Raw genomic sequence first — 17,875 nt, forward strand, 5'->3', positions numbered from 1 at the left:
GGATGTTTGTCAGCGCGCCGTCAGCAGCCCCTGACGTATGCATTGCACATTGCATGGCTCGGATCCCGACGACACCCCGGGCTCCGGATCCCGGACTCCGGGGCAACTCTCGCACTGCGTTATTTTTGGTATATAACCCATGCTTGCTCGTGTTTGCCCTGGTTGCCCCACTACGGTTCCCTAGATCTCGTCTGATCATGGCTTACGGCGACGTCGAGTCCTGGTCCCGCCAAGTCGTGCTTCCGCAGGCTCCGCTCATGACCTTGCGGCGCACCGGCACCCACCAGTCCACCCAGTCGTCGACATCGTCCAATAACATCAACAACAACAACAACAACAACAACCATGAACATCATCATCATGAACATCATCATCATGAACATCATCATCATCGTTGTCATCGCCAGCTTGTTTCGCCTAGACCGTCAACCGAGATCAGGCGGGCAAGGGCCGCGTGCACATTCGTGCCAGTGTCTCGACACGCTTCCGTATCAGTCGCTGCCGCGGCAGTGTCTGCCATTGCCGCTACTTCCACGTCTTCCCCAACAAACGCCCATGCTCACTCTGATGCCGCGTACCTGAACAGCCGGTCTCAACCCGACACCAACATCAACACCCATGCCCCGCAAGTCGTCAATACTGACCTCTCGCGGTCTTTCTCAACCAGCTCGAGTAATACCCAGGTATACACTCCCATCTCACCGAAGCAGTTTTCATCATCTTCGTCGTCATCTTCATCATCCTCATTACCAACACAGTTTTTCGACGGCTGCAGTCATCAATCGCATAATGAAAAGAAAATTGATCGTGATTCGGCTCCATGTTGCACCATCATGTGAAAATCATTTAGGCAATTTTTGTACATATTTTTTTTTTGTTTTTTCGGTGTTGGCTGCGGGGTTAATCTTATGGGTTTGTTTTTATTTACATGTATATATTTTGATTAAACAAAAGTTCTCACTATATACCTATTGCATGCAATGCATGCTGACACTGTCATGTCGCGTTCTAGTACAGTCAAAGTGTTATGCTATTCATATAGTAATCATAATCGTAGAGGATTTACCATAGTCGTACAGAAATCGTATTGGGTAATCATATATAGACGCGTGCTCTCTTTGACACTTCACAATTCATATGATATTCTACTTGGGTTGATCAAGGCATATCTCTCGGTGGTTTTTCTAACTAATAAGAACTCTAGTCTTGTAGCTCGTAGAACATCTGCTCGCAGCAGCAACAGATCTTCATGGTTATCAACTATTTTTAAGAAAAAAAAAAGTTGATTTCCGCTTTTCATGTATAATTATTGAAGACAATCACGGGAAAATAATATTGATGCGAGCCCCATGTTCACCCACAAAATTCAAGAAAAAAGCTCTTAACCTGTACAATCATAATGCATTTCCATCAATTCCATTAAATTTCAGTCTTGCGACCATAACGCTCCCACTGAAATGCTGTAGTTGTCTCATTATAAATGTTTTGCCTCCTGCATTTTATACCAAATTACGCATACTGTACTTTGATGCACTCAAAATTTAGTCTTTTAGCAAAGTCACCAAAAAAGGCAAAAGTAATTACTCATGAGAAATATCTTGTAAATTGCGCATATAAGCGTCATTCCGATAGCCACCGGTTGAAGTCGTCAAGTAATTAGGATGAACTGATCACTTTACGAATGCCGAATCGCGGCCATCTGGGGTAAAAGAAAACAAATAGACTTTACGTCCTCACGTGATTGAAACAATTAATTCGACAATGCGACAATGTCAAGCAATTAAGCATAACTACAAATGGCGAGCTTTTCTCTTTTTGGCCCCCGACCGGGGTTTCCGTTTTGGCTTCGGCTGGCAAAAATATTATTATTCGTTATACCATGGCTACAAGTTCGCCAGTCAAGGCGTTATCCAGGTTTCGAATAAAACATAATCATCATCGTCATGCCGAACCGTTGTTTTTGAAAGCAAGAACGTCGAATTTGATCATCATCTCTACCGTTGGCATCGCCGTGTTTACCGATATTTTCATTTATGGGTAAATATATTTGCATATATATATACATATATATAGCGGTAACGCTTTTGACTGATTTACTTTGCAAGCGTGATTATTCCCATCGCGCCGTTCGCGCTGGTTCAAAGAATGGGCGTCAGTTCGGACGTTGTGCAACAAAACATTTCCATTGCCATCTTTGTTTACGCGGCCGGATTGCTGATATCTTCACCCGCGGTTGGCTGGCTGGCTGACATTTATCAACAACGACGAGGTTTCATGATGGGTGGCTTGATTGCGCTGTTGGGATCAACAGTCATGTTAATGCTCGCCCGCACGTACTGGGTCTTCGTCGTCGGCAGGCTCGTGCAAGGCATTTCCAGTGGCGTCGTATGGACGGTAGGTTGTGCCCTGTTGATTGATTCAGTACCTGCACAAGACGTGGGCAAGGCGTTGGGATTGATTAGTTCTTGCATGAACCTGGGCACTTTTCTCGGTCCCTTACTTGGCGGCGTGATTTACGCCAGAGCTGGGTATTACGCCGTGTTTGGTGTCGTGTTTGCCATTATCGGCATTGACCTTACCTTGCGAGTGTTTATGCTCGAAAAGAAGGAATGGTACAAGTGGCATCCTGATGACCAAGAACCTGCCAGTGTTGCCGTAACCGATGTCGGCGACGGCGACAATAAAAAAAAAGAAAAAAAGACTTCAACCGGCGTGATTCTTCTTAAAGAATATCGAATCATTAATGGTCTTTTTCTTGTCACGCTTTGCGGATGGATCTTAACCGGCTTGGAGACCACATTGCCGATTCATGTCGAAGACCTGTTCGAATTTAACTCTCTCGGTGCGGGGTTGATTTTTTTACCAATCGCATTGACTTCATTAATCGCACCATTAATTGGTTGGTGGGTCGATCGCAAAGGTTCTCGTCTCCCATTAGCACTCGGGTTCTTGCTGTCATGCCCGTTTTTGGTCTTGCTTCGATTGCCCAATCATAACGCCGTGTCACAGGTCGTGTTAATGTGTGCCATGTTGGCATTACTGGGGATTTGCATCTCGGCTTTATTGCCAGCTGCCATGGCTGAAATTTCAAAATCAGTCGAAACCGTGGAGCAACGAACGCCGGGCATTTTTGGCAAAGGTGGCGCGAACGGGCAAGCGTTTGGATTGCTTAACATGGCTTTCTCGGCTGGCAGCGTGTTTGGACCTTTGGAAGCCGGGTTTGTTGCTAACCAACACGGATTCAATACCGCATCTTGGACGCTGGGACTTATTGGTGGCGTGGCATCCATTCCGGCGTTCTTGTTTGTTGGTGGTGTGGTCAAGCGTGGTAAAAAAAAGAATTTGGCAGGCAATCAACAATCAGCAGCATCGGCATTAAACCAAGCGCATGATGAAATCGAATTGTAAGTAATTTAGGTTCCATATTTATGCATTGTAGATTTAATTTAATTTAATTTATTTTTTTTTTTTGCGGGGCTAATATATAATAATTTTAAATCTTTGTTTCTATTGTATGCGCTAAATTTTGCAAAAAATAAAAAATATAATTAAGCATCAACGTATGTATTATACAAATAAAAAAAGACACACAAAAACTTTACCAACTTTTTTTATCTTTCAATCCTCTATTCATATATAATAAAAAAAAAAAAAAATTTAACATTACATAATATGAATTTCTGTATTCCCTAAAACCAAACAAAATGCATGCGCTTTTTTTTTTATTCAATTTCCATTTCAACCGGTTCCGAATTTGCTTCCAACGTAATGTCAACTGCTTGAATATTTCGAGTACGAACGCCGGCATGAGTTTCGGATAACAAATCGAGAACTTCATCATTTGTAATCTCAAAATCGCTGTGCACCCATGATGGTTTTAATTGGCCGCCACTTAATCTAACCAATTCACCACCATACTTAACTGATGGTAATAATAACACGGTCGTGCGTTCCCTTGCTGCCACCGGAGCTGTCGGGCGGCCTTGGATGGTCATGACCTGCGTTGGTGACACAATTTTTTTCGTAATCAACGCCGCCACGCCCAACGGAGCTCCGGCAGTGGTTAACGAATTAATCTGGATCGGAAATACTGATTTGCGATTATCAATCTCTGTTAACACGCCTCTGGCACTGGTAAGTTTCATGCTTAATTTTTCATCATAATCACGAATAATAATGGTCGGTCGCAAGTCCTTATGAGGTTTTAACGTTCGTCGGCTGAGCTGGTTAAAATTTTTCTTGTTTAGATCTGATTCAATACCAGAATATGTGGCAAACGAGATATCAATAAGCCATGTCTCCCCAACTTGAGCTGGCTCTTGCGTGTTGATGTCCTTTTTGAGATCACCCTCGTCCGGATCATCAGTGGCGGCAGCAACGTGCAACGAACCCCATGCGTAACCCTTAACATCAACTTCATGCACGGTATCTTGACCAACCAAAAACCGCTTGATCCTTCTGACCGATGAGCCAGGCACGACCTTGACCTTAAAATTATTGCCCACGGTTTCGACTAATTTTTTTATCCGATCACCGTTAACGGGTTCGTCGTTATAAAACCCGGTCCGTGTTAATTGTTGATACAATACCGTGCCAAGCAAGTTTGAAATCGCTTCGGTGGCCAAATGAGTGGCACAAATAACATCTGCCACTGACCCAGTCGTGGGAGCGACCTGATTGATTGGCTTAACATTAGGGAATGCAATCAACGTGTGCGAAACTAATGACGTGTAGCCATCGATATGAACTGCAAGTGATCTATCTCGTTAATAAAACTGATCAGAAACTTTTTTTTTTGTTTTTTTTGCTATACATACATTTTCACAACATCACCATCGTTGAGCACGTATGCGTTCTCACGGTCGAGTGGAGAGTAGCCTCCAATACAGTTGTTCACGTCCACCGTGGTCGGACCAGCAACACCTTTCTCTTGCACGTTTTTGAAAACCTTGCTGGTTTCTTGTTCGATCAAGGCATCACCAGTGGCACAGATATCATACGTGTTGATCAACTTGCGGTCATCGTTAATGGCAGATACCAACACCGTGAGCACGGAGTGCGCGATCCTGCCGGCGGCAATGTACTTCACCGAGATAGGTGAATCAACCGAAACCAACGTATTTTTCTGATCAACCGCTGGTTCATCGGTTTCAAGCATGGTAACCTCCTGGCCAGACATTTTCTTTTTTTTTTTGCCGTTCAATTAACTAACTGACTTTGCAAATTCGAACCTCGACAAATATATTTTTTTTTTCTCTTTCTCAGGGGCAAAAAAAAAAGTGTAGAGGCAGGGTAAGTCAGAAAGTTTATTTGGCGTACAAGGTCAAGGCAATTTGAACTCGTGCAACTTTAGCAAATACGAAGCAATTCAAGGTGAAAATAATAAAATGGCATGTTGTATGATTAAGTTGACAAGTATTTTTTGTGCTTGATGAGAATTTTCAGGTGCAATTGAGCATCGTGTAAGTGAGTGGGCCGGGTCAAAAGTGCAGATAAGTTTACTTCGGTAGCGCACGGCTTGAAAATGGTCACCCGGCTTTTATATGCATTCATTCATTCATTGCAACACGTAATTTGCTGAAAGCGCTCAGATCTTGTATTGTTCAGTGATCCATTGCATAAACTACGAGCGATCGTGCGTTTTGATTTGTTGATCGTGTGGAAAAGATAATTATAAGTTAATTAAGCAATGGTAAGTGTGTGCTTGTTTGGTTCTGGTTTAGCATCCATCGTTTGGGATTGGTGTGGAAAGAAGTTGGGTTGCTGACAGACGTGTGTGCTTGCAGTTTCGAAATTCATACGATAACGATTCAATCACATATTCGCCTACGGGACGATTATTTCAGGTGCGTGAGGGTTTTTTTGTTTTTTAATTGTTGTTTTGTTGCTTGGTTTTTGGGTTGGATGGAGCGTGGTCATAATTGGTTGACTGCGGGACATGGGCCTTTCATGACCGACCATGATGTGATTTATTAAATCAGAATTTCTAATCACGATTTTTTTTTATTCAATGATGCAGGTTGAATATGCGTTAGAAGCAATCAAGCAAGGCAGCGCAGCTGTTGGATTGGTGAGCAAAACACATGCGGTTCTTGTTGCATTAAAGGTTTGTCATTTAACAATTTACGAAAATTCTTTTGACCTAATGTATTATTTTTCTTTTAAAAAAAAAGAGAAATGCGGAGGAACTTGGATCATATCAAAAGAAAATCCTTCGAACTGATGATCATTTGGGATTTGCGCTTGCTGGATTAGCACCCGATGCCAGAGTTTTAAGGTAGGCTTGTTTTTTTGTTTGCAGTCGTTTGGCTTGTTTTTTAGTGTTTTTTTTTTTTTTTTTTTTTTTTTTTACTTATTCTTGATTGCAGTAATTTTATGAGATCGGAAGCCATGTCGTCTAAAATGATGTACAACAGGCCGATCCCCGTGTCAAGAATAGCGAGCGCGATCGGTGACAAGGCTCAGACAAACACACAGAGTTACGGTCGACGGCCGTATGGTGTTGGCCTATTGGTTGCCGGTCATGACGTATGTCTGGTTTTTATTTATATACATACACGTGTATGTGGGTGTTAATGTCATGGGGTCTTTATTTAGGAAACCGGACCTCATTTGTTTGAGTTTTTGCCTAGTGGCACGGTGCTGGAATATTTCGGTGCCGCGATAGGAGCAAGATCGCAATCAGCAAGAACATATCTGGAACGTAACTTTGAACAATTTGCTGATGCTAATTTGGAACAACTTGTGCTGCACGGATTGCGAGCACTTCGGGACACGTTGGCTCAGGATAAGGAATTGCTGGCTGCCAACACGAGCATTGGCGTGGTTGGTGTGGACCAAAAATTTACCATTATTGAAAATGATGATGTTAGAGAATGGCTCGACAAGCTTGGCGACGTGGCAAATACGAGAGGACGGAATGAGCAGGCAAGTGATGCTCCTGCTACTGCTGCAGAAGAAGATGTTGCCGTCACGGATGCACCGGCTGAGGCTGCCGAACCTATCGAAACTGATGATGCATAAAGAGAATTAGTTTCGGGGTGGTTTTTTTTTTCAATTTAATAAATATCGTTTAGTTTACTATTTCTTATTTTAATTTTTCATGACCCATTTTGCCGCCCAAGATATTGTGAACATAATATATGGATAAAGTTTCATGAATTTTTTTGAACTTTAAAGTGCCAACCTTTTTCTCTATTCAAGTCTATCAAGATTTGTTTATCCAAGACTTGTTTTTCCATCCAGTACACAATTCAATTAAATAAATAAATAAAAATGCCTCCTTCAGCTGGCCAACAGCAGGCAGGCGAAGCACAACCGGCTAGGCGAGGATGGGGCATCATGAACACGATTCTGGTCTTCATGGCAGTGCAATTCTTTATTGGTACGTGGCCGTCATCCCACACAGGAAATAAAATCATTGATTAGAATCTCAACTAAGAGCGATATAACGTGAATAGGACAATTTATCAGCAAACCTCAAACCAAGACGACGTCACCAACTGCAGCGACACCGGCCGATAACAACAACAATAATGATGCAATTGCGGCCAACGAATCCTTATTCCTGCCGCATACCGTGTACCCGTTATGGCCTGCGAATACGAATTACGATGTTCGAATTTTTTTTAGTGATGAATTCACGTTTGATTTTGATAATCAGGTGCAACCAATTTTGGAACTCGTGAACGCCGACCTGAGTGATGCCTCGGTTAAGGTTAGCAAATCGTTTGACTACCCGACTACGCTGGTACGTATTGCTGAGTTTTGGTAATTGAAGTTTTTTTTTATTGATTGATTGATTGGGTTAAAAAAAAAATAGGATTTACGAAACAATGGCACATTGTTTGCTCATGTTTATGTTTCCAAGACCGGCAAACAATTTATCCCGACCGAACCCGATTTTGATTCTCAATCTGCATATGACGTTCATATCCGTAAGTATCATGTCAAATTGTTATAGCGGGCGAGATATTTTTTATTTTTTTGGAAAATGAATTTGGCTAAATTAATTGCCATAAACCCATAGCATTATCGCATTATCTGCCCAAGAAAAAAGAAGTCAAGACCAAGCATTTGCTAGGTGATCACGAAGAAATTGAGCAACAGGGACAACAAGAACAACAAGAACAACAAGAACAACAAGAAGTTTCATCATTGAATTCCAAAATCGTGTTGCCTTATTGGCATCCTAATATCTCGATTGGCATCATGACCACGACTGATCTTAACTATTTGCAAAGTCCACCAGCTATTCGGCAATGGATCCCATTAGAAACTACCGGATTAAGAGATTCTACTGGAAAAAATGGATTTTTCTGTAAGTTGATATAATATATATGTATATATATATATAGTGATTTTCATGTCATTTAACTAATTTATTAAAGATCCGGTTATCTTTTATAATCAATTTTGGCAATTGACAAATCAAATGACCGAAATTAATGCTACCGTAAGTTCATTACCAGTCACGTTGGAATTTTCACCCATCTCTTTTTGGAAATTTCAAGTTTATGCGTCCATGGATCATGGCTTCAAGGAACAAGCCGCGTCGTCCAGTGGCAGCAGCACCGGTGGTGGCGAGCTTGATGAATTTAAGCGGGTCTTGTTGGAAACAAATGTTTACCTTTTATCAATCACGGTCGCGGTTTCGATCTTGCACACCGTTTTTGAAATGTTGGCGTTCAAGAACGACATTTCGCATTGGAAAAACAAGAAGGACAACGTTGGTGTGTCATTCCGGGCCATCGTGGCAAACGTGGTCATGCAGGCAATTATTTTTTTGTATTTGCTTGATAACAACGAAAACACGTCGTGGATGATCATGTTTTCACAAGGCAGTGGTATTTTGGTGGAAGCATGGAAGATCACCAAGGCCGTGGACATCAAGATCGAACCCCGGCCGGCCGGCAGCCTGATTCCGTACCGGGTCCTGTTTTTGGACAAGCACGTGCTTAGCGAAACGGAAAGAAAAACGCAGGAGTACGACAGGATTATTTTCAAATACATGTACATTGCCGCCGTGCCCTTGCTGGGCGCGTATGCGGTGTATTCATTGGTTTACGACACGCACAAGTCATGGTACTCGTTTATTATCACGACCTTGGTTGGTTCCGTGTACGCATATGGATTTTTAATGCTTGTGCCGAGTATTTATATTAATTATCGACTAAAATCAGGTATGCAGTACTGGATTGCCAATTCCTAATTTTTTTTTTTTTTTTTTCTCTTGTCTGAACTTTTTGATTAGTTGCCCACATGCCCCGACGTGCAATGGTTTACAAATTTTTGAATACGTTTATTGATGACTTGTTTGCGTTCGTGGTTAAGATGCCGTTACTTCATCGCCTGGCCACGTTAAGAGATGACATTATTTTTTTCATTTATTTGTATCAAACTTGGCTTTATAAGGTTGATTACTCTCGTATTAACGAGTTTGGGCAAGGAGGTGACGATGATGATGATGACAAACATGAAGGCCAAGGAAAGAGCAAGACTAAAAAGCATGACGACGGCAAGATTGAGACCGCGAATGACGACGGCGAAACCACGGCGACGGCATCATCGGTCAGCACCGCGACCGGACAAGCTTCCAAGAGGAAGTAAACCTGAATGAATCAAGCGATTCAAAAAAACAGGATTTTTGGGAATTTGAATACAAAATTATGTACATAAATGTGGGCAAAATACAGGTTTATGCAATGCAATCAAAAGACCCAGGAAATCAGTGCACATGTTTTAAATGGCAATGTTAGCAGGCTCATTAGTATAAAACCAACCACAAAAAAAAAAAAAAAAATTAAACAACAAAATCTTGCGTCAAACTTGCAAACGTAACTACATATATATTATAAAAAACAACCCGAAGCATCATAATTGCCAACCGTACATATGAACGCTGTTACCCGGTTGTCGCGATGGGTAAACAAACAAGTCTGAAATTCTCCAAACCCGATCGAAATCTTGCTTTCCCCTCTATCCAAAACATTACGCACGAACCAAACGCGTTGATTTTGAATAATCGAACTGTTTTCGATTGCCATATATATAATATATATATTGCGCTGACTTAAACACGAAAGAGGCCAGGATTCATACGTTTTTGTTGGTTAATCCGGGTTGGTGTTACGAACAAAGACCGCGAACGAATCCAAGCAACCCAACCGTTTGACGCGTCGTCATATGCAGGTATAGAATGCAAATGATTTTTTTTTTTTTTTTTTTTTTTTTTTTTTTGCTTTGTTTATAAGATCTAACCAATTTTAAATCTGATTTGGTTTTAGTTTTAATTATAGATTTTATTTTTTGAATTTTTGTATGGAATCTTTAATTATTCTGAACATATAAAACAGTGTGTATAATATATATCTATATATATATATGCATATATACACACATATACATTTACATATACATATACATATACATATACATACATATAAAAAATGCCGTCACGACCGAAATCGAACGCATCGCGGAGTAAGAAAACTGTGGCCACATCTGCCACTTCAAAATCTTCCAAAACAATTCCTGGACGACCTGCAAGCAAAGTTCCTCGCTTAAGCAATGTTCATCGTACGTTTTTTCATTTTATTTTATTTTTTTTCTGAGAGAGATGCATTATGTTATTTTTCAGGCTAACGGAATGGATTTATTTACAGCTGGAGATCCCGGCCCGTCATCAGCAGTTAAATCAAGAGGTCATCATCGGTACAAGCCCGGCACGGTCGCGCTAAGAGAAATTCGAAAATATCAGAAAAATACGGACTTGTTGATACAAAAATTACCATTTGCCAGGTTGGTTCGCGAGGTGGCATCTGATTTTGTCTGGGGCGGCGGCAGTGGTGGTGCTGGTGCGAACGACGGAGCCGGCGGCGCGATCGGATTGAGGTTTCAGTCGGTTGCCATTTTGGCATTGCAAGAAGCTGCCGAGGCATACCTTGTGCATTTGTTTGAAGATACGAATTTGTGTGCCATTCATGCTAAAAGAGTTACCATTATGCAAAAAGATATTCAATTAGCTCGACGGATAAGGGGCGCATGGGGAGGACTTGGCTGATGATGTTATTTACATTGATATAATGTACGGGATTTTTAATCGATATTGGGTGCAAAAAAAAAATTATTTTTTTTTATGCATTAGGAGTATTTTCTGTGGATGTATATTATAATTTATTTTAATATGTTTAATTAGTTTTGTTAGATTATAGGTATTTAATGTACAACATTTTCTTTTTAATTCAAGCCATCAGCCAAAACGCCAGTATGTATGCAGCAATTTAAAAAAAAAAAATTCAAATCTTTATAACGAAACGGTGGGGTTGATAACATCAGCAAGCAACGGAGCAATGCGTTGATTTAATTCTCTTTGCTTTTCAGCCATTAGTTCTTTGCCATTTTGTTTTAACACGTCTACACATGTTAGTTGATTAAATAATTAAAAAAAACCATGTAGATGTATGCATTTACCTGATGCCAACACGCCAGTCATCCACGACCATAAAATATCACGCGTCTTTTTGGCGTTCACGAACGCGGCCCGGGACGTGGTCTCTCGACGGTCATGATTAGTAAATTGTAACACGGCAAAGTACAACACGATCGTGGTTAATTGAGAGTTTGCGATCGTTTTGGTTGTGGCCACGAGTGCAGAAATTTGGTTTCTTTTTTTTTGGGGTTAATAAATTATTCTATAACTCAAATGCCATGAATTTACTTACTGCATGTCAATTCGGCTTGCAGACGAAAAAGCCATCGAGACGGTCTGCCACGCGCAAGTGATTGCCTTGTTATTGCAGGCATCGATTAACGGTTGCAAGCGATATGCCAGCCTGGAAGCTTCGGCCTCGTTGCGCATGATGTCACCTTTGTAAATTAAAATAATCGCAATCATGGAAAGCATGGCATAATCAGATTGCTGGCCGACCGATCGCGTAACCAGGTTGTAAAGTTCAAGAGCGATTTCGACCCTGCCCGTGCCTTGAAAATATAACGCAACGAGGTAAAGAATGCAAGGGTACATGCCTGCCAGTGCATCGTCAGGTGCTTGCTTGAGAATTGCAATCAATTTTTCGAGTTCCACAGGTGACCAATCATTTCTCATTAATCGTTCAAGACATGTGTAATATTGCAAGTTTAATTTAATTGTTTTGAATAGTTTCTGTCGAGCAATGACTTGGTCATATGAAAGATTACTTGATGGTTTCGTTAATTCATTATCAATAGCTTTAAATCCTTCAGATAAATATCTGATTGCGATTCTCTTTTCGAACGAATTATAAAGCTTAACCACGCCACTAAGCAAATACGTGATCACCAAGACTTCGGACTGACCCCACCAACGAAATTTTATGGGGATAGTTTTCACCCCTGGCGAAGATGATGGCAACGCAATAATAAAACTTCCGTCTTCATGCCAATGCGGCCATTGCCCGTTTTGTTCCACGCCGGCTTGATTCTCGATCGATTGATGAATACTTGCCAGCATTTGTTCGGCCGCGGCCACGTCACCGGTCATCATGATTGCGATAACTTCAAATATCATTCTCATGATTACTAATTGAGGCACGTACGTTCTTGAATAATCAGTTTCGCAATGCCGCGCCCGGGTCAGGTATTCCAACGCCAGCGCTGCGTTGTCCTGCTTGAGTTGCACCAACGCGCAGGTTAAAAATGAAACATACCTTAGCTCATTGGACGAGCAATCAAAAAAAGATGACTTGAGCGTGTGAATCACGGCCGCGTATTCTTGATTGCCAAATTGTAACAACGCGGTTAGGTATTGAAACGTGTATATCCACGTTGGCATGCCAAACGCGCGGGCCTCACGTTGGCACACGTCCAAAAGCTTGCTGGCAGCCTTGGTGCTTGTTTGGGCAAGCATGCGAACTGATAGATGCAACATGGTGAACTTGACATCATACAAATTGTTTCTAGATGCAATTGCAATCTAACCAAAAACGTTAGCTAAACAAGCTACGGCTTGTAAAAAAAAAAACCTCATGAATACCCCTTTGTTGAGCACTTCATCAGCATGCGACCAGTTATCAGTTTCGTTAAACAGGGCTTCTGAGTACCACAGTGCAGCAAGGCAATCCACGTATGGAGGCACCCGTTCCTAAACATTCTCGTAAGCGGACAAGCTCATGCTCCACCACCACCATCATCACATAGACTGTCAACACTGTACTTTTAAAACTGCTTCCAAACATCTTATTCCGGTTGCAATGTGCTTGTAATATGCCAGCACGTCTTGCTGAGTTCTTAATCGGTTACTGTTCGCGTGCGCGGCATGAAAATACTCCTGAGCTAATGGGAACAGGATCAAGTGAATATTTGAAAAAGCAGACGCCTGGTCCGGATTTGCATCATGCTGGACCTGCACTTGCAAATCCTGACTGCCAACTTGGCTCGTGGCCATTAATGATTCAAACTAGAACAGCACCGTCTTCATGATCTTTTTTGCACAATCAATCAATCAATTAACGACCTCGCGCGTCAACCCTAACCGCGAAACAAAAGGTCGGGAAAAAAAAACGCGTTGCCTCGAAAGGAGCAAAATTGAAAACAAACAATCGACGCGTGCGGACGGACATACAAGAATCATGGCATCAAACCCACGAAGCACGGCTGGTCGACCGTCGATTGCATATTCCCGAGCTTTAAACTTGGGGTTTTCTCATGCCAAACCTTCCGCACTTGCGGCATCGTCGACAGCTGCTGCAGCAGCAGCTGCTGTTCTGCGGGTGCCACAAGCAGCCGCGCCGCGGTCATTAACTGAAGAACTGGAAAAAATCGAGCAATCAATCACGTTGACGTTGCAAGAAATTGATCAAAATTTTAGCACGTCGCATCGGATAATTACTAGTTCGATATTACCAGTGGTTGAACAATATGCGCAACAATCACATGCGGTTTGGCAATCGTCAAAGGTAGGTTCGGTCGTTCGAGTTCCGAAAACTGCTTCATGAGCTAACCATTTATTCATGGACGGGACTAGTTTTGGAAAGAATTTTTTGAATCTAGTGCGAACGTGTCACTTGCAGGATATGAAGAACTTAACTCTGAACTAGATGATGCACAGGACGGACCAGAATTAGAAAACGAGCACGAGCAATCAGAAATTGAACCGAGCAGGGTCACAGAAGTTTCAGCCACCATGGATTATGATTACCACCACGTCGATAACTTGGTCAATGGTCATAATTATAATAACAACAACAACAACAATTCAGCTCATGCGGCTCGTCAGTTTGCAACTGGTGATGATTATGATGACTCTTCGTTTTCGTCATATGTTCAAGGTGCGCCTTCATTATCCTCCACTCACAGGCCAGCAGCAATAAATAACGACAACACGAGAGATTTTTCAAAATACAAGTTTGATGATGATGATGATTTGGAAACAGAGAAAACAATTAGCGGCACGGCTAACTTTATTAAAAGCTTGAATTTGGGCGACCAGTCAACCCCACGCGCACGCGCGCAACTGCATCACGGTGAAATCAGTCAACAACATTCTTCAGTCACAGTCAATGCTAATGCTGACCTGCCATGGGCAAGCATGGTTTCACCATTTGAAGAATTAAGATCTGAACTTACAACCGGCAACACGAATCACGATTTCGATACGTCAAATTCGTTATCGATCCCACAATTTGCCAACGATTTCGATCCGGATGACTTGTCGCCTGCACCGCCGATCCGGCCTTTTCCTAGAAATTCTGCCACTGCTGCCGGTAATAGTGGTGTTGCTCCCAGAACGCCAGGCCGGGCTTATCATGGGCCTCAGAACTCTACGATTGATGAAGAAGACACGGCTTCGATCATGCGCACGCCGGAATCTTCGCCGTTTTCTCCATTTGTTGGATCCGCCAGGCGGCCTGCACAGGGCAACAATAACGTGCTCCTTCACCGCGTGCTTGATAAAAAATGGACCGTGCACGCCACTCCGAAATGTTATCAATCCTCACCTCGCAGGACGTTACCTAACCGGCTGCCGTCGCGAGATGTTACAACCACGCCAAAGAATGCACCGATAAACTACGCGTCCAAGTTTTCGTCTTCACCACTCGATTCGCCCCCAGTTTCTAACCTCAACTCTGTAATTTTTTCTTCTCCCGAGCGAGGATGAACACAGGTCTTTAAATATATAAAAAAAATTAATTTAAATTTATATAATTTTACCATTTATGTAGGCATGAATCGACAATAATTTTATTCATTAATATACACAACAATGCTACTAGCGTTCTAACTTCCATGGATCCACTTCAGCACCTGAAAGTGATTCGTATTGCGGTTTTTGCTCTTCTTCATTATCGTCCTCGTCGTCATTGTCCTTGTCATCAATATCATCATTATCGTTAGCGTCAGCGTCAGCGTGGCGGTCAGAGTAATCATCTCCATTGTATCTTTCAGTGCCAATGTTCGTTGTAGGAATTGGAGACGACGGCTCGGGCAATGACGCAACAGAACTGATCACCTGGTGTGAGAAGTTTTGATCTGGCAGGTCAGGCGCATGTTCATTTTGTGGGGACTTTGAATTCAAAGACGAACGACTGCCGAACGCTGCCTTTCGCTTTTCTGATGCCCATCTGGTCCAATTAGAAACATACGATGGATCAGAATATGTAATATCTGTTCAAGAATGTTTAGTCTTTTTTTTTGAAATTTGGATTATGGAATAAACTTACGTTGTGATCGCTTGGTGGATATTGTAGATTCCGTTAATGATTTGGGATCATTTTCAGATGAGAATAATGAACCAGATGCTTGCTTCTTTCTTTGTGATTCTCTTCGATTTTTTTCCTTCTCCTTCATGCTTTCCAGTTCTGACCAAAAATTGCCAAACGCGGTCGACACTTTTTGTGAACCTGACGAGATTGTCTTTGCAATTGCCTGGCCTGCCGGGGCAAGATTTTGTACTTGTTGGGCTACTTTCTTTTGCACTTCGTCTAATGATATGCCACCGGTAGATAAATGTTTTGGTTCAACCACGTCGAAAAGTTCTTCATCAGTAAATTGTTGAAATATGCGATAATTATTAGTTTTTTTCCATTTGTATACAAATTCCATGCCAAATTCAATTGCCGGGTTGCCATCAATTTGGGGTAGTAATGCCTCTGGAGGTGGTGGCCTGCCGTATTTTCTTAAAAACCCATCATATTTAACTGACGAAAGGAAAGCCATAATGTAGTCTTCAAATTGCCAACGCACGTAATCTTCACTACCAAGAAAAATGATTGACTCGGTCCGTCCCGAGTTTTGATCAGGCCAGGTTTCCGATACGGCGTATGAAATGGCATCAATCCATTTTCTATCCTGCGGTGTCAAACGTAACGGCACTTCCAAATCAGGATTTAATACTTCGATCGAGTTATCATCCATGTTGACCAAAACGTCGGCGTACTTGTGCTTTTGTGATAACAATAACGAATTTGTGCTTCCGATAAGATAAAATTTTGTTTCCTTATTGCTTAGTGCTTCCAATTGTTGCAATGGCGTGTACGGGTTAAACATGCCTCCTTTGCCAAATATTTGAAGCGGCAGTCCCATAAAACTTAACAAAGAATTTCTGTCACTAGATTTTAAACTAGTTGATTTTTTTAGCTTATGTTCATATGAATCGAGTTCAGGGGATGCCGAATCATCAAGATGATCAATTAAGCCTGAAATAATTATTAGCCAATACTTAAAAGAAAACACACACACACGCGCGCGCGCACACATACCTGGGATTAATGAGACAAGGCTAAACTGACTAGAGCAAAGAAGTTCAGTGTTGGAACCAAAAAATAAAATTCGAGATTCCAAAAGTAATGCTTTAAACAAAACCAGTGATCTCCATTTGAATCTATAAACCAATTCTCGAAGTGCCATGCCATTATACAAATCAGCTTCAATCACGCCGTTATAAAACAATTGAACAAGATTTTCCCACAAGTTATTGATAATTGTTCTGTCCTCAAAATTTCCTTGCAAAAAATATGCTCGGGTCACGACCGCCAGTTTCTCACGAATCGGGCCAAAAATCGGTTTGCGCGCGACCACGACGACTGATTTTTGTACGGTTGATCGAGTAACGTCAGCAGATTTATAAAGTAATTCGGTCGTACGAATTTGCCGATTGCACGATATGCCAAAATATGTGGTTGGCGTTTGGTTTTCGTCTTCTTCCGTAGGCTTGAACAAGAGGGTGAAATATGAATAATCTTCCTCGTGCTATATGTTTGGTTAATTCAAATACATATGTATATATATATATAAAACAAGGGATGCAATACCGAATGACTTCCATCTGGCAAGCTTTGGAACGGCAAATTGGCCCAACGCGTTGAATAGTCTTTACCGCCCTCGCCAATCCAGTACTCAACTTCCGGTCCCCTAAATCATGCCAAAATAGAATTGTTAGCGTCAAGCAATTTTTTTTTAAAAATCATGAACAGCCGTTCTGCATCATTCGGGCAACGCTTCTCCTCACCTTGTATGATGAAACCCAACAACGCAAACGCCAACGATTACTCCGTCGTCGTCATCCGAATTATTCTCCGAATTTATATTTTCAGGCATCTTGGCACCATTGTTTTTTTTGTAATATTCAAACAAAAGTTCTCAAGATGGTGACGCGGATCTGACGAAGAGTTCTATATCAGCAAGCACCAAAGCTCGATGGTTGTGGTAAATTAGCTAGCAGCTGTGTATAGTATTCTCGCCCGCCGAGAGCCGTGTGAATAGTAGTTGTTGATTCCCAAAATACAATGTAACTTGTCTAATTGCAGAATTCTTTTCAGTCAACCACAAAAGCAATAATTATCGCCTATAATAGTTCAATGGTATAAAGGAATATATATATTTGCACATTGTAATAAGG

General features: G+C 41.8%; 9 protein-coding genes across 9 annotated transcripts; 6 read left to right on the forward strand and 3 right to left on the reverse strand.

The window, feature by feature from the left end:
* The first annotated feature begins 19 nt into the window (after nucleotides 1-19).
* On the forward strand, nucleotides 20-963 carry V1514DRAFT_352472 (uncharacterized protein). Its single transcript, XM_066929498.1, has one exon. The coding sequence runs from the start codon at nucleotides 54-56 to the stop codon at nucleotides 837-839; it is 786 nt and encodes a 261-aa protein (XP_066783152.1). The 5' UTR covers nucleotides 20-53; the 3' UTR covers nucleotides 840-963.
* Nucleotides 964-1,703: 740 nt separating this feature from the next.
* Nucleotides 1,704-3,565, forward strand: V1514DRAFT_78697 (major facilitator superfamily domain-containing protein). Its single transcript, XM_066930138.1, has 2 exons — nucleotides 1,704-2,037; nucleotides 2,106-3,565. Exons 1-2 carry the CDS (start codon nucleotides 1,880-1,882, stop codon nucleotides 3,406-3,408), a joined length of 1,461 nt encoding a protein of 486 aa, XP_066783153.1. The 5' UTR covers nucleotides 1,704-1,879; the 3' UTR covers nucleotides 3,409-3,565.
* A 157-nt stretch (nucleotides 3,566-3,722) lies between these two features.
* On the reverse strand, nucleotides 3,723-5,179 carry V1514DRAFT_342944 (uncharacterized protein; the record flags this gene model as incomplete). Its single annotated transcript, XM_066929124.1, has 2 exons — nucleotides 3,723-4,758; nucleotides 4,818-5,179. The coding sequence occupies 2 exons, from the start codon at nucleotides 5,177-5,179 to the stop codon at nucleotides 3,723-3,725; spliced, it is 1,398 nt and encodes a 465-aa protein (XP_066783154.1).
* Nucleotides 5,180-5,689: 510 nt separating this feature from the next.
* Nucleotides 5,690-7,023, forward strand: V1514DRAFT_320219 (nucleophile aminohydrolase; the record flags this gene model as incomplete). The annotated part of the gene is made up of 6 exons (XM_066925991.1): nucleotides 5,690-5,692; nucleotides 5,787-5,846; nucleotides 6,020-6,106; nucleotides 6,174-6,277; nucleotides 6,369-6,528; nucleotides 6,598-7,023. The coding sequence occupies 6 exons, from the start codon at nucleotides 5,690-5,692 to the stop codon at nucleotides 7,021-7,023; spliced, it is 840 nt and encodes a 279-aa protein (XP_066783155.1).
* Nucleotides 7,024-7,172: 149 nt separating this feature from the next.
* V1514DRAFT_78703 (cleft lip and palate transmembrane protein 1-domain-containing protein) lies at nucleotides 7,173-9,730 on the forward strand. Its single transcript, XM_066930139.1, has 6 exons — nucleotides 7,173-7,384; nucleotides 7,461-7,750; nucleotides 7,823-7,937; nucleotides 8,030-8,320; nucleotides 8,391-9,182; nucleotides 9,254-9,730. Exons 1-6 carry the CDS (start codon nucleotides 7,276-7,278, stop codon nucleotides 9,607-9,609), a joined length of 1,953 nt encoding a protein of 650 aa, XP_066783156.1. The 5' UTR covers nucleotides 7,173-7,275; the 3' UTR covers nucleotides 9,610-9,730.
* A 565-nt stretch (nucleotides 9,731-10,295) lies between these two features.
* Nucleotides 10,296-11,443, forward strand: V1514DRAFT_79178 (histone-fold-containing protein). Its single transcript, XM_066930140.1, has 2 exons — nucleotides 10,296-10,578; nucleotides 10,665-11,443. The coding sequence occupies exons 1-2, from the start codon at nucleotides 10,449-10,451 to the stop codon at nucleotides 11,060-11,062; spliced, it is 528 nt and encodes a 175-aa protein (XP_066783157.1). The 5' UTR covers nucleotides 10,296-10,448; the 3' UTR covers nucleotides 11,063-11,443.
* V1514DRAFT_331489 (cohesin loading factor) lies at nucleotides 11,188-13,898 on the reverse strand. The gene is made up of 5 exons (XM_066927690.1): nucleotides 13,193-13,898; nucleotides 13,013-13,120; nucleotides 11,724-12,952; nucleotides 11,473-11,666; nucleotides 11,188-11,415 (listed from the first exon to the last, which is right to left on the reverse strand). The coding sequence occupies exons 1-5, from the start codon at nucleotides 13,421-13,423 to the stop codon at nucleotides 11,306-11,308; spliced, it is 1,872 nt and encodes a 623-aa protein (XP_066783158.1). The 5' UTR covers nucleotides 13,424-13,898; the 3' UTR covers nucleotides 11,188-11,305.
* V1514DRAFT_331492 (DASH complex subunit Ask1-domain-containing protein) lies at nucleotides 13,572-15,374 on the forward strand. Its single transcript, XM_066927691.1, has 2 exons — nucleotides 13,572-13,934; nucleotides 14,003-15,374. The coding sequence occupies exons 1-2, from the start codon at nucleotides 13,608-13,610 to the stop codon at nucleotides 15,134-15,136; spliced, it is 1,461 nt and encodes a 486-aa protein (XP_066783159.1). The 5' UTR covers nucleotides 13,572-13,607; the 3' UTR covers nucleotides 15,137-15,374.
* On the reverse strand, nucleotides 15,198-17,875 carry V1514DRAFT_331495 (transport protein Avl9-domain-containing protein). Its single transcript, XM_066927692.1, has 4 exons — nucleotides 17,486-17,875; nucleotides 17,289-17,388; nucleotides 16,737-17,226; nucleotides 15,198-16,673 (listed from the first exon to the last, which is right to left on the reverse strand). Exons 1-4 carry the CDS (start codon nucleotides 17,572-17,574, stop codon nucleotides 15,682-15,684), a joined length of 1,671 nt encoding a protein of 556 aa, XP_066783160.1. The 5' UTR covers nucleotides 17,575-17,875; the 3' UTR covers nucleotides 15,198-15,681.

Source organism: Lipomyces japonicus (assembly GCF_038497905.1).
Source record: "Lipomyces japonicus strain CBS 7319 unplaced genomic scaffold V1514scaffold_21, whole genome shotgun sequence".
NCBI lineage: Eukaryota > Fungi > Ascomycota > Lipomycetes > Lipomycetales > Lipomycetaceae > Lipomyces > Lipomyces japonicus.

Bases quoted from the DNA above. Each gene is read 5' to 3' on its own strand.
- V1514DRAFT_352472 (XM_066929498.1), top strand. From the start codon at position 54: ATGGCTCGGATCCCGACGACACCCCGGGCTCCGGATCCCGGACTCCGG.
- V1514DRAFT_78697 (XM_066930138.1), top strand. From the start codon at position 1,880: ATGGCTACAAGTTCGCCAGTCAAGGCGTTATCCAGGTTTCGAATAAAA. The intron at 2,038-2,105 runs GTAAATATATTT...TTACTTTGCAAG, and splicing joins ACCGATATTTTCATTTATGG to CGTGATTATTCCCATCGCGC.
- V1514DRAFT_78703 (XM_066930139.1), top strand. From the start codon at position 7,276: ATGCCTCCTTCAGCTGGCCAACAGCAGGCAGGCGAAGCACAACCGGCT. The intron at 7,385-7,460 runs GTACGTGGCCGT...TAACGTGAATAG, and splicing joins GGCAGTGCAATTCTTTATTG to GACAATTTATCAGCAAACCT. The intron at 7,938-8,029 runs GTAAGTATCATG...ATAAACCCATAG, and splicing joins TGCATATGACGTTCATATCC to CATTATCGCATTATCTGCCC.
- V1514DRAFT_79178 (XM_066930140.1), top strand. From the start codon at position 10,449: ATGCCGTCACGACCGAAATCGAACGCATCGCGGAGTAAGAAAACTGTG. The intron at 10,579-10,664 runs GTACGTTTTTTC...ATTTATTTACAG, and splicing joins TCGCTTAAGCAATGTTCATC to CTGGAGATCCCGGCCCGTCA.
- V1514DRAFT_331489 (XM_066927690.1), bottom strand. From the start codon at position 13,423: ATGGCCACGAGCCAAGTTGGCAGTCAGGATTTGCAAGTGCAGGTCCAG. The intron at 13,121-13,192 runs GTACAGTGTTGA...GAGAATGTTTAG, and splicing joins GTTTGGAAGCAGTTTTAAAA to GAACGGGTGCCTCCATACGT. The intron at 11,416-11,472 runs GTAAATGCATAC...TAACATGTGTAG, and splicing joins GACTGGCGTGTTGGCATCAG to ACGTGTTAAAACAAAATGGC.
- V1514DRAFT_331492 (XM_066927691.1), top strand. From the start codon at position 13,608: ATGGCATCAAACCCACGAAGCACGGCTGGTCGACCGTCGATTGCATAT. The intron at 13,935-14,002 runs GTAGGTTCGGTC...GGACGGGACTAG, and splicing joins CGGTTTGGCAATCGTCAAAG to TTTTGGAAAGAATTTTTTGA.
- V1514DRAFT_331495 (XM_066927692.1), bottom strand. From the start codon at position 17,574: ATGCCTGAAAATATAAATTCGGAGAATAATTCGGATGACGACGACGGA. The intron at 17,389-17,485 runs GTGAGGAGAAGC...GGCATGATTTAG, and splicing joins GTTGGGTTTCATCATACAAG to GGGACCGGAAGTTGAGTACT. The intron at 16,674-16,736 runs GTATGTGTGCGC...TAATTATTTCAG, and splicing joins CCTTGTCTCATTAATCCCAG to GCTTAATTGATCATCTTGAT.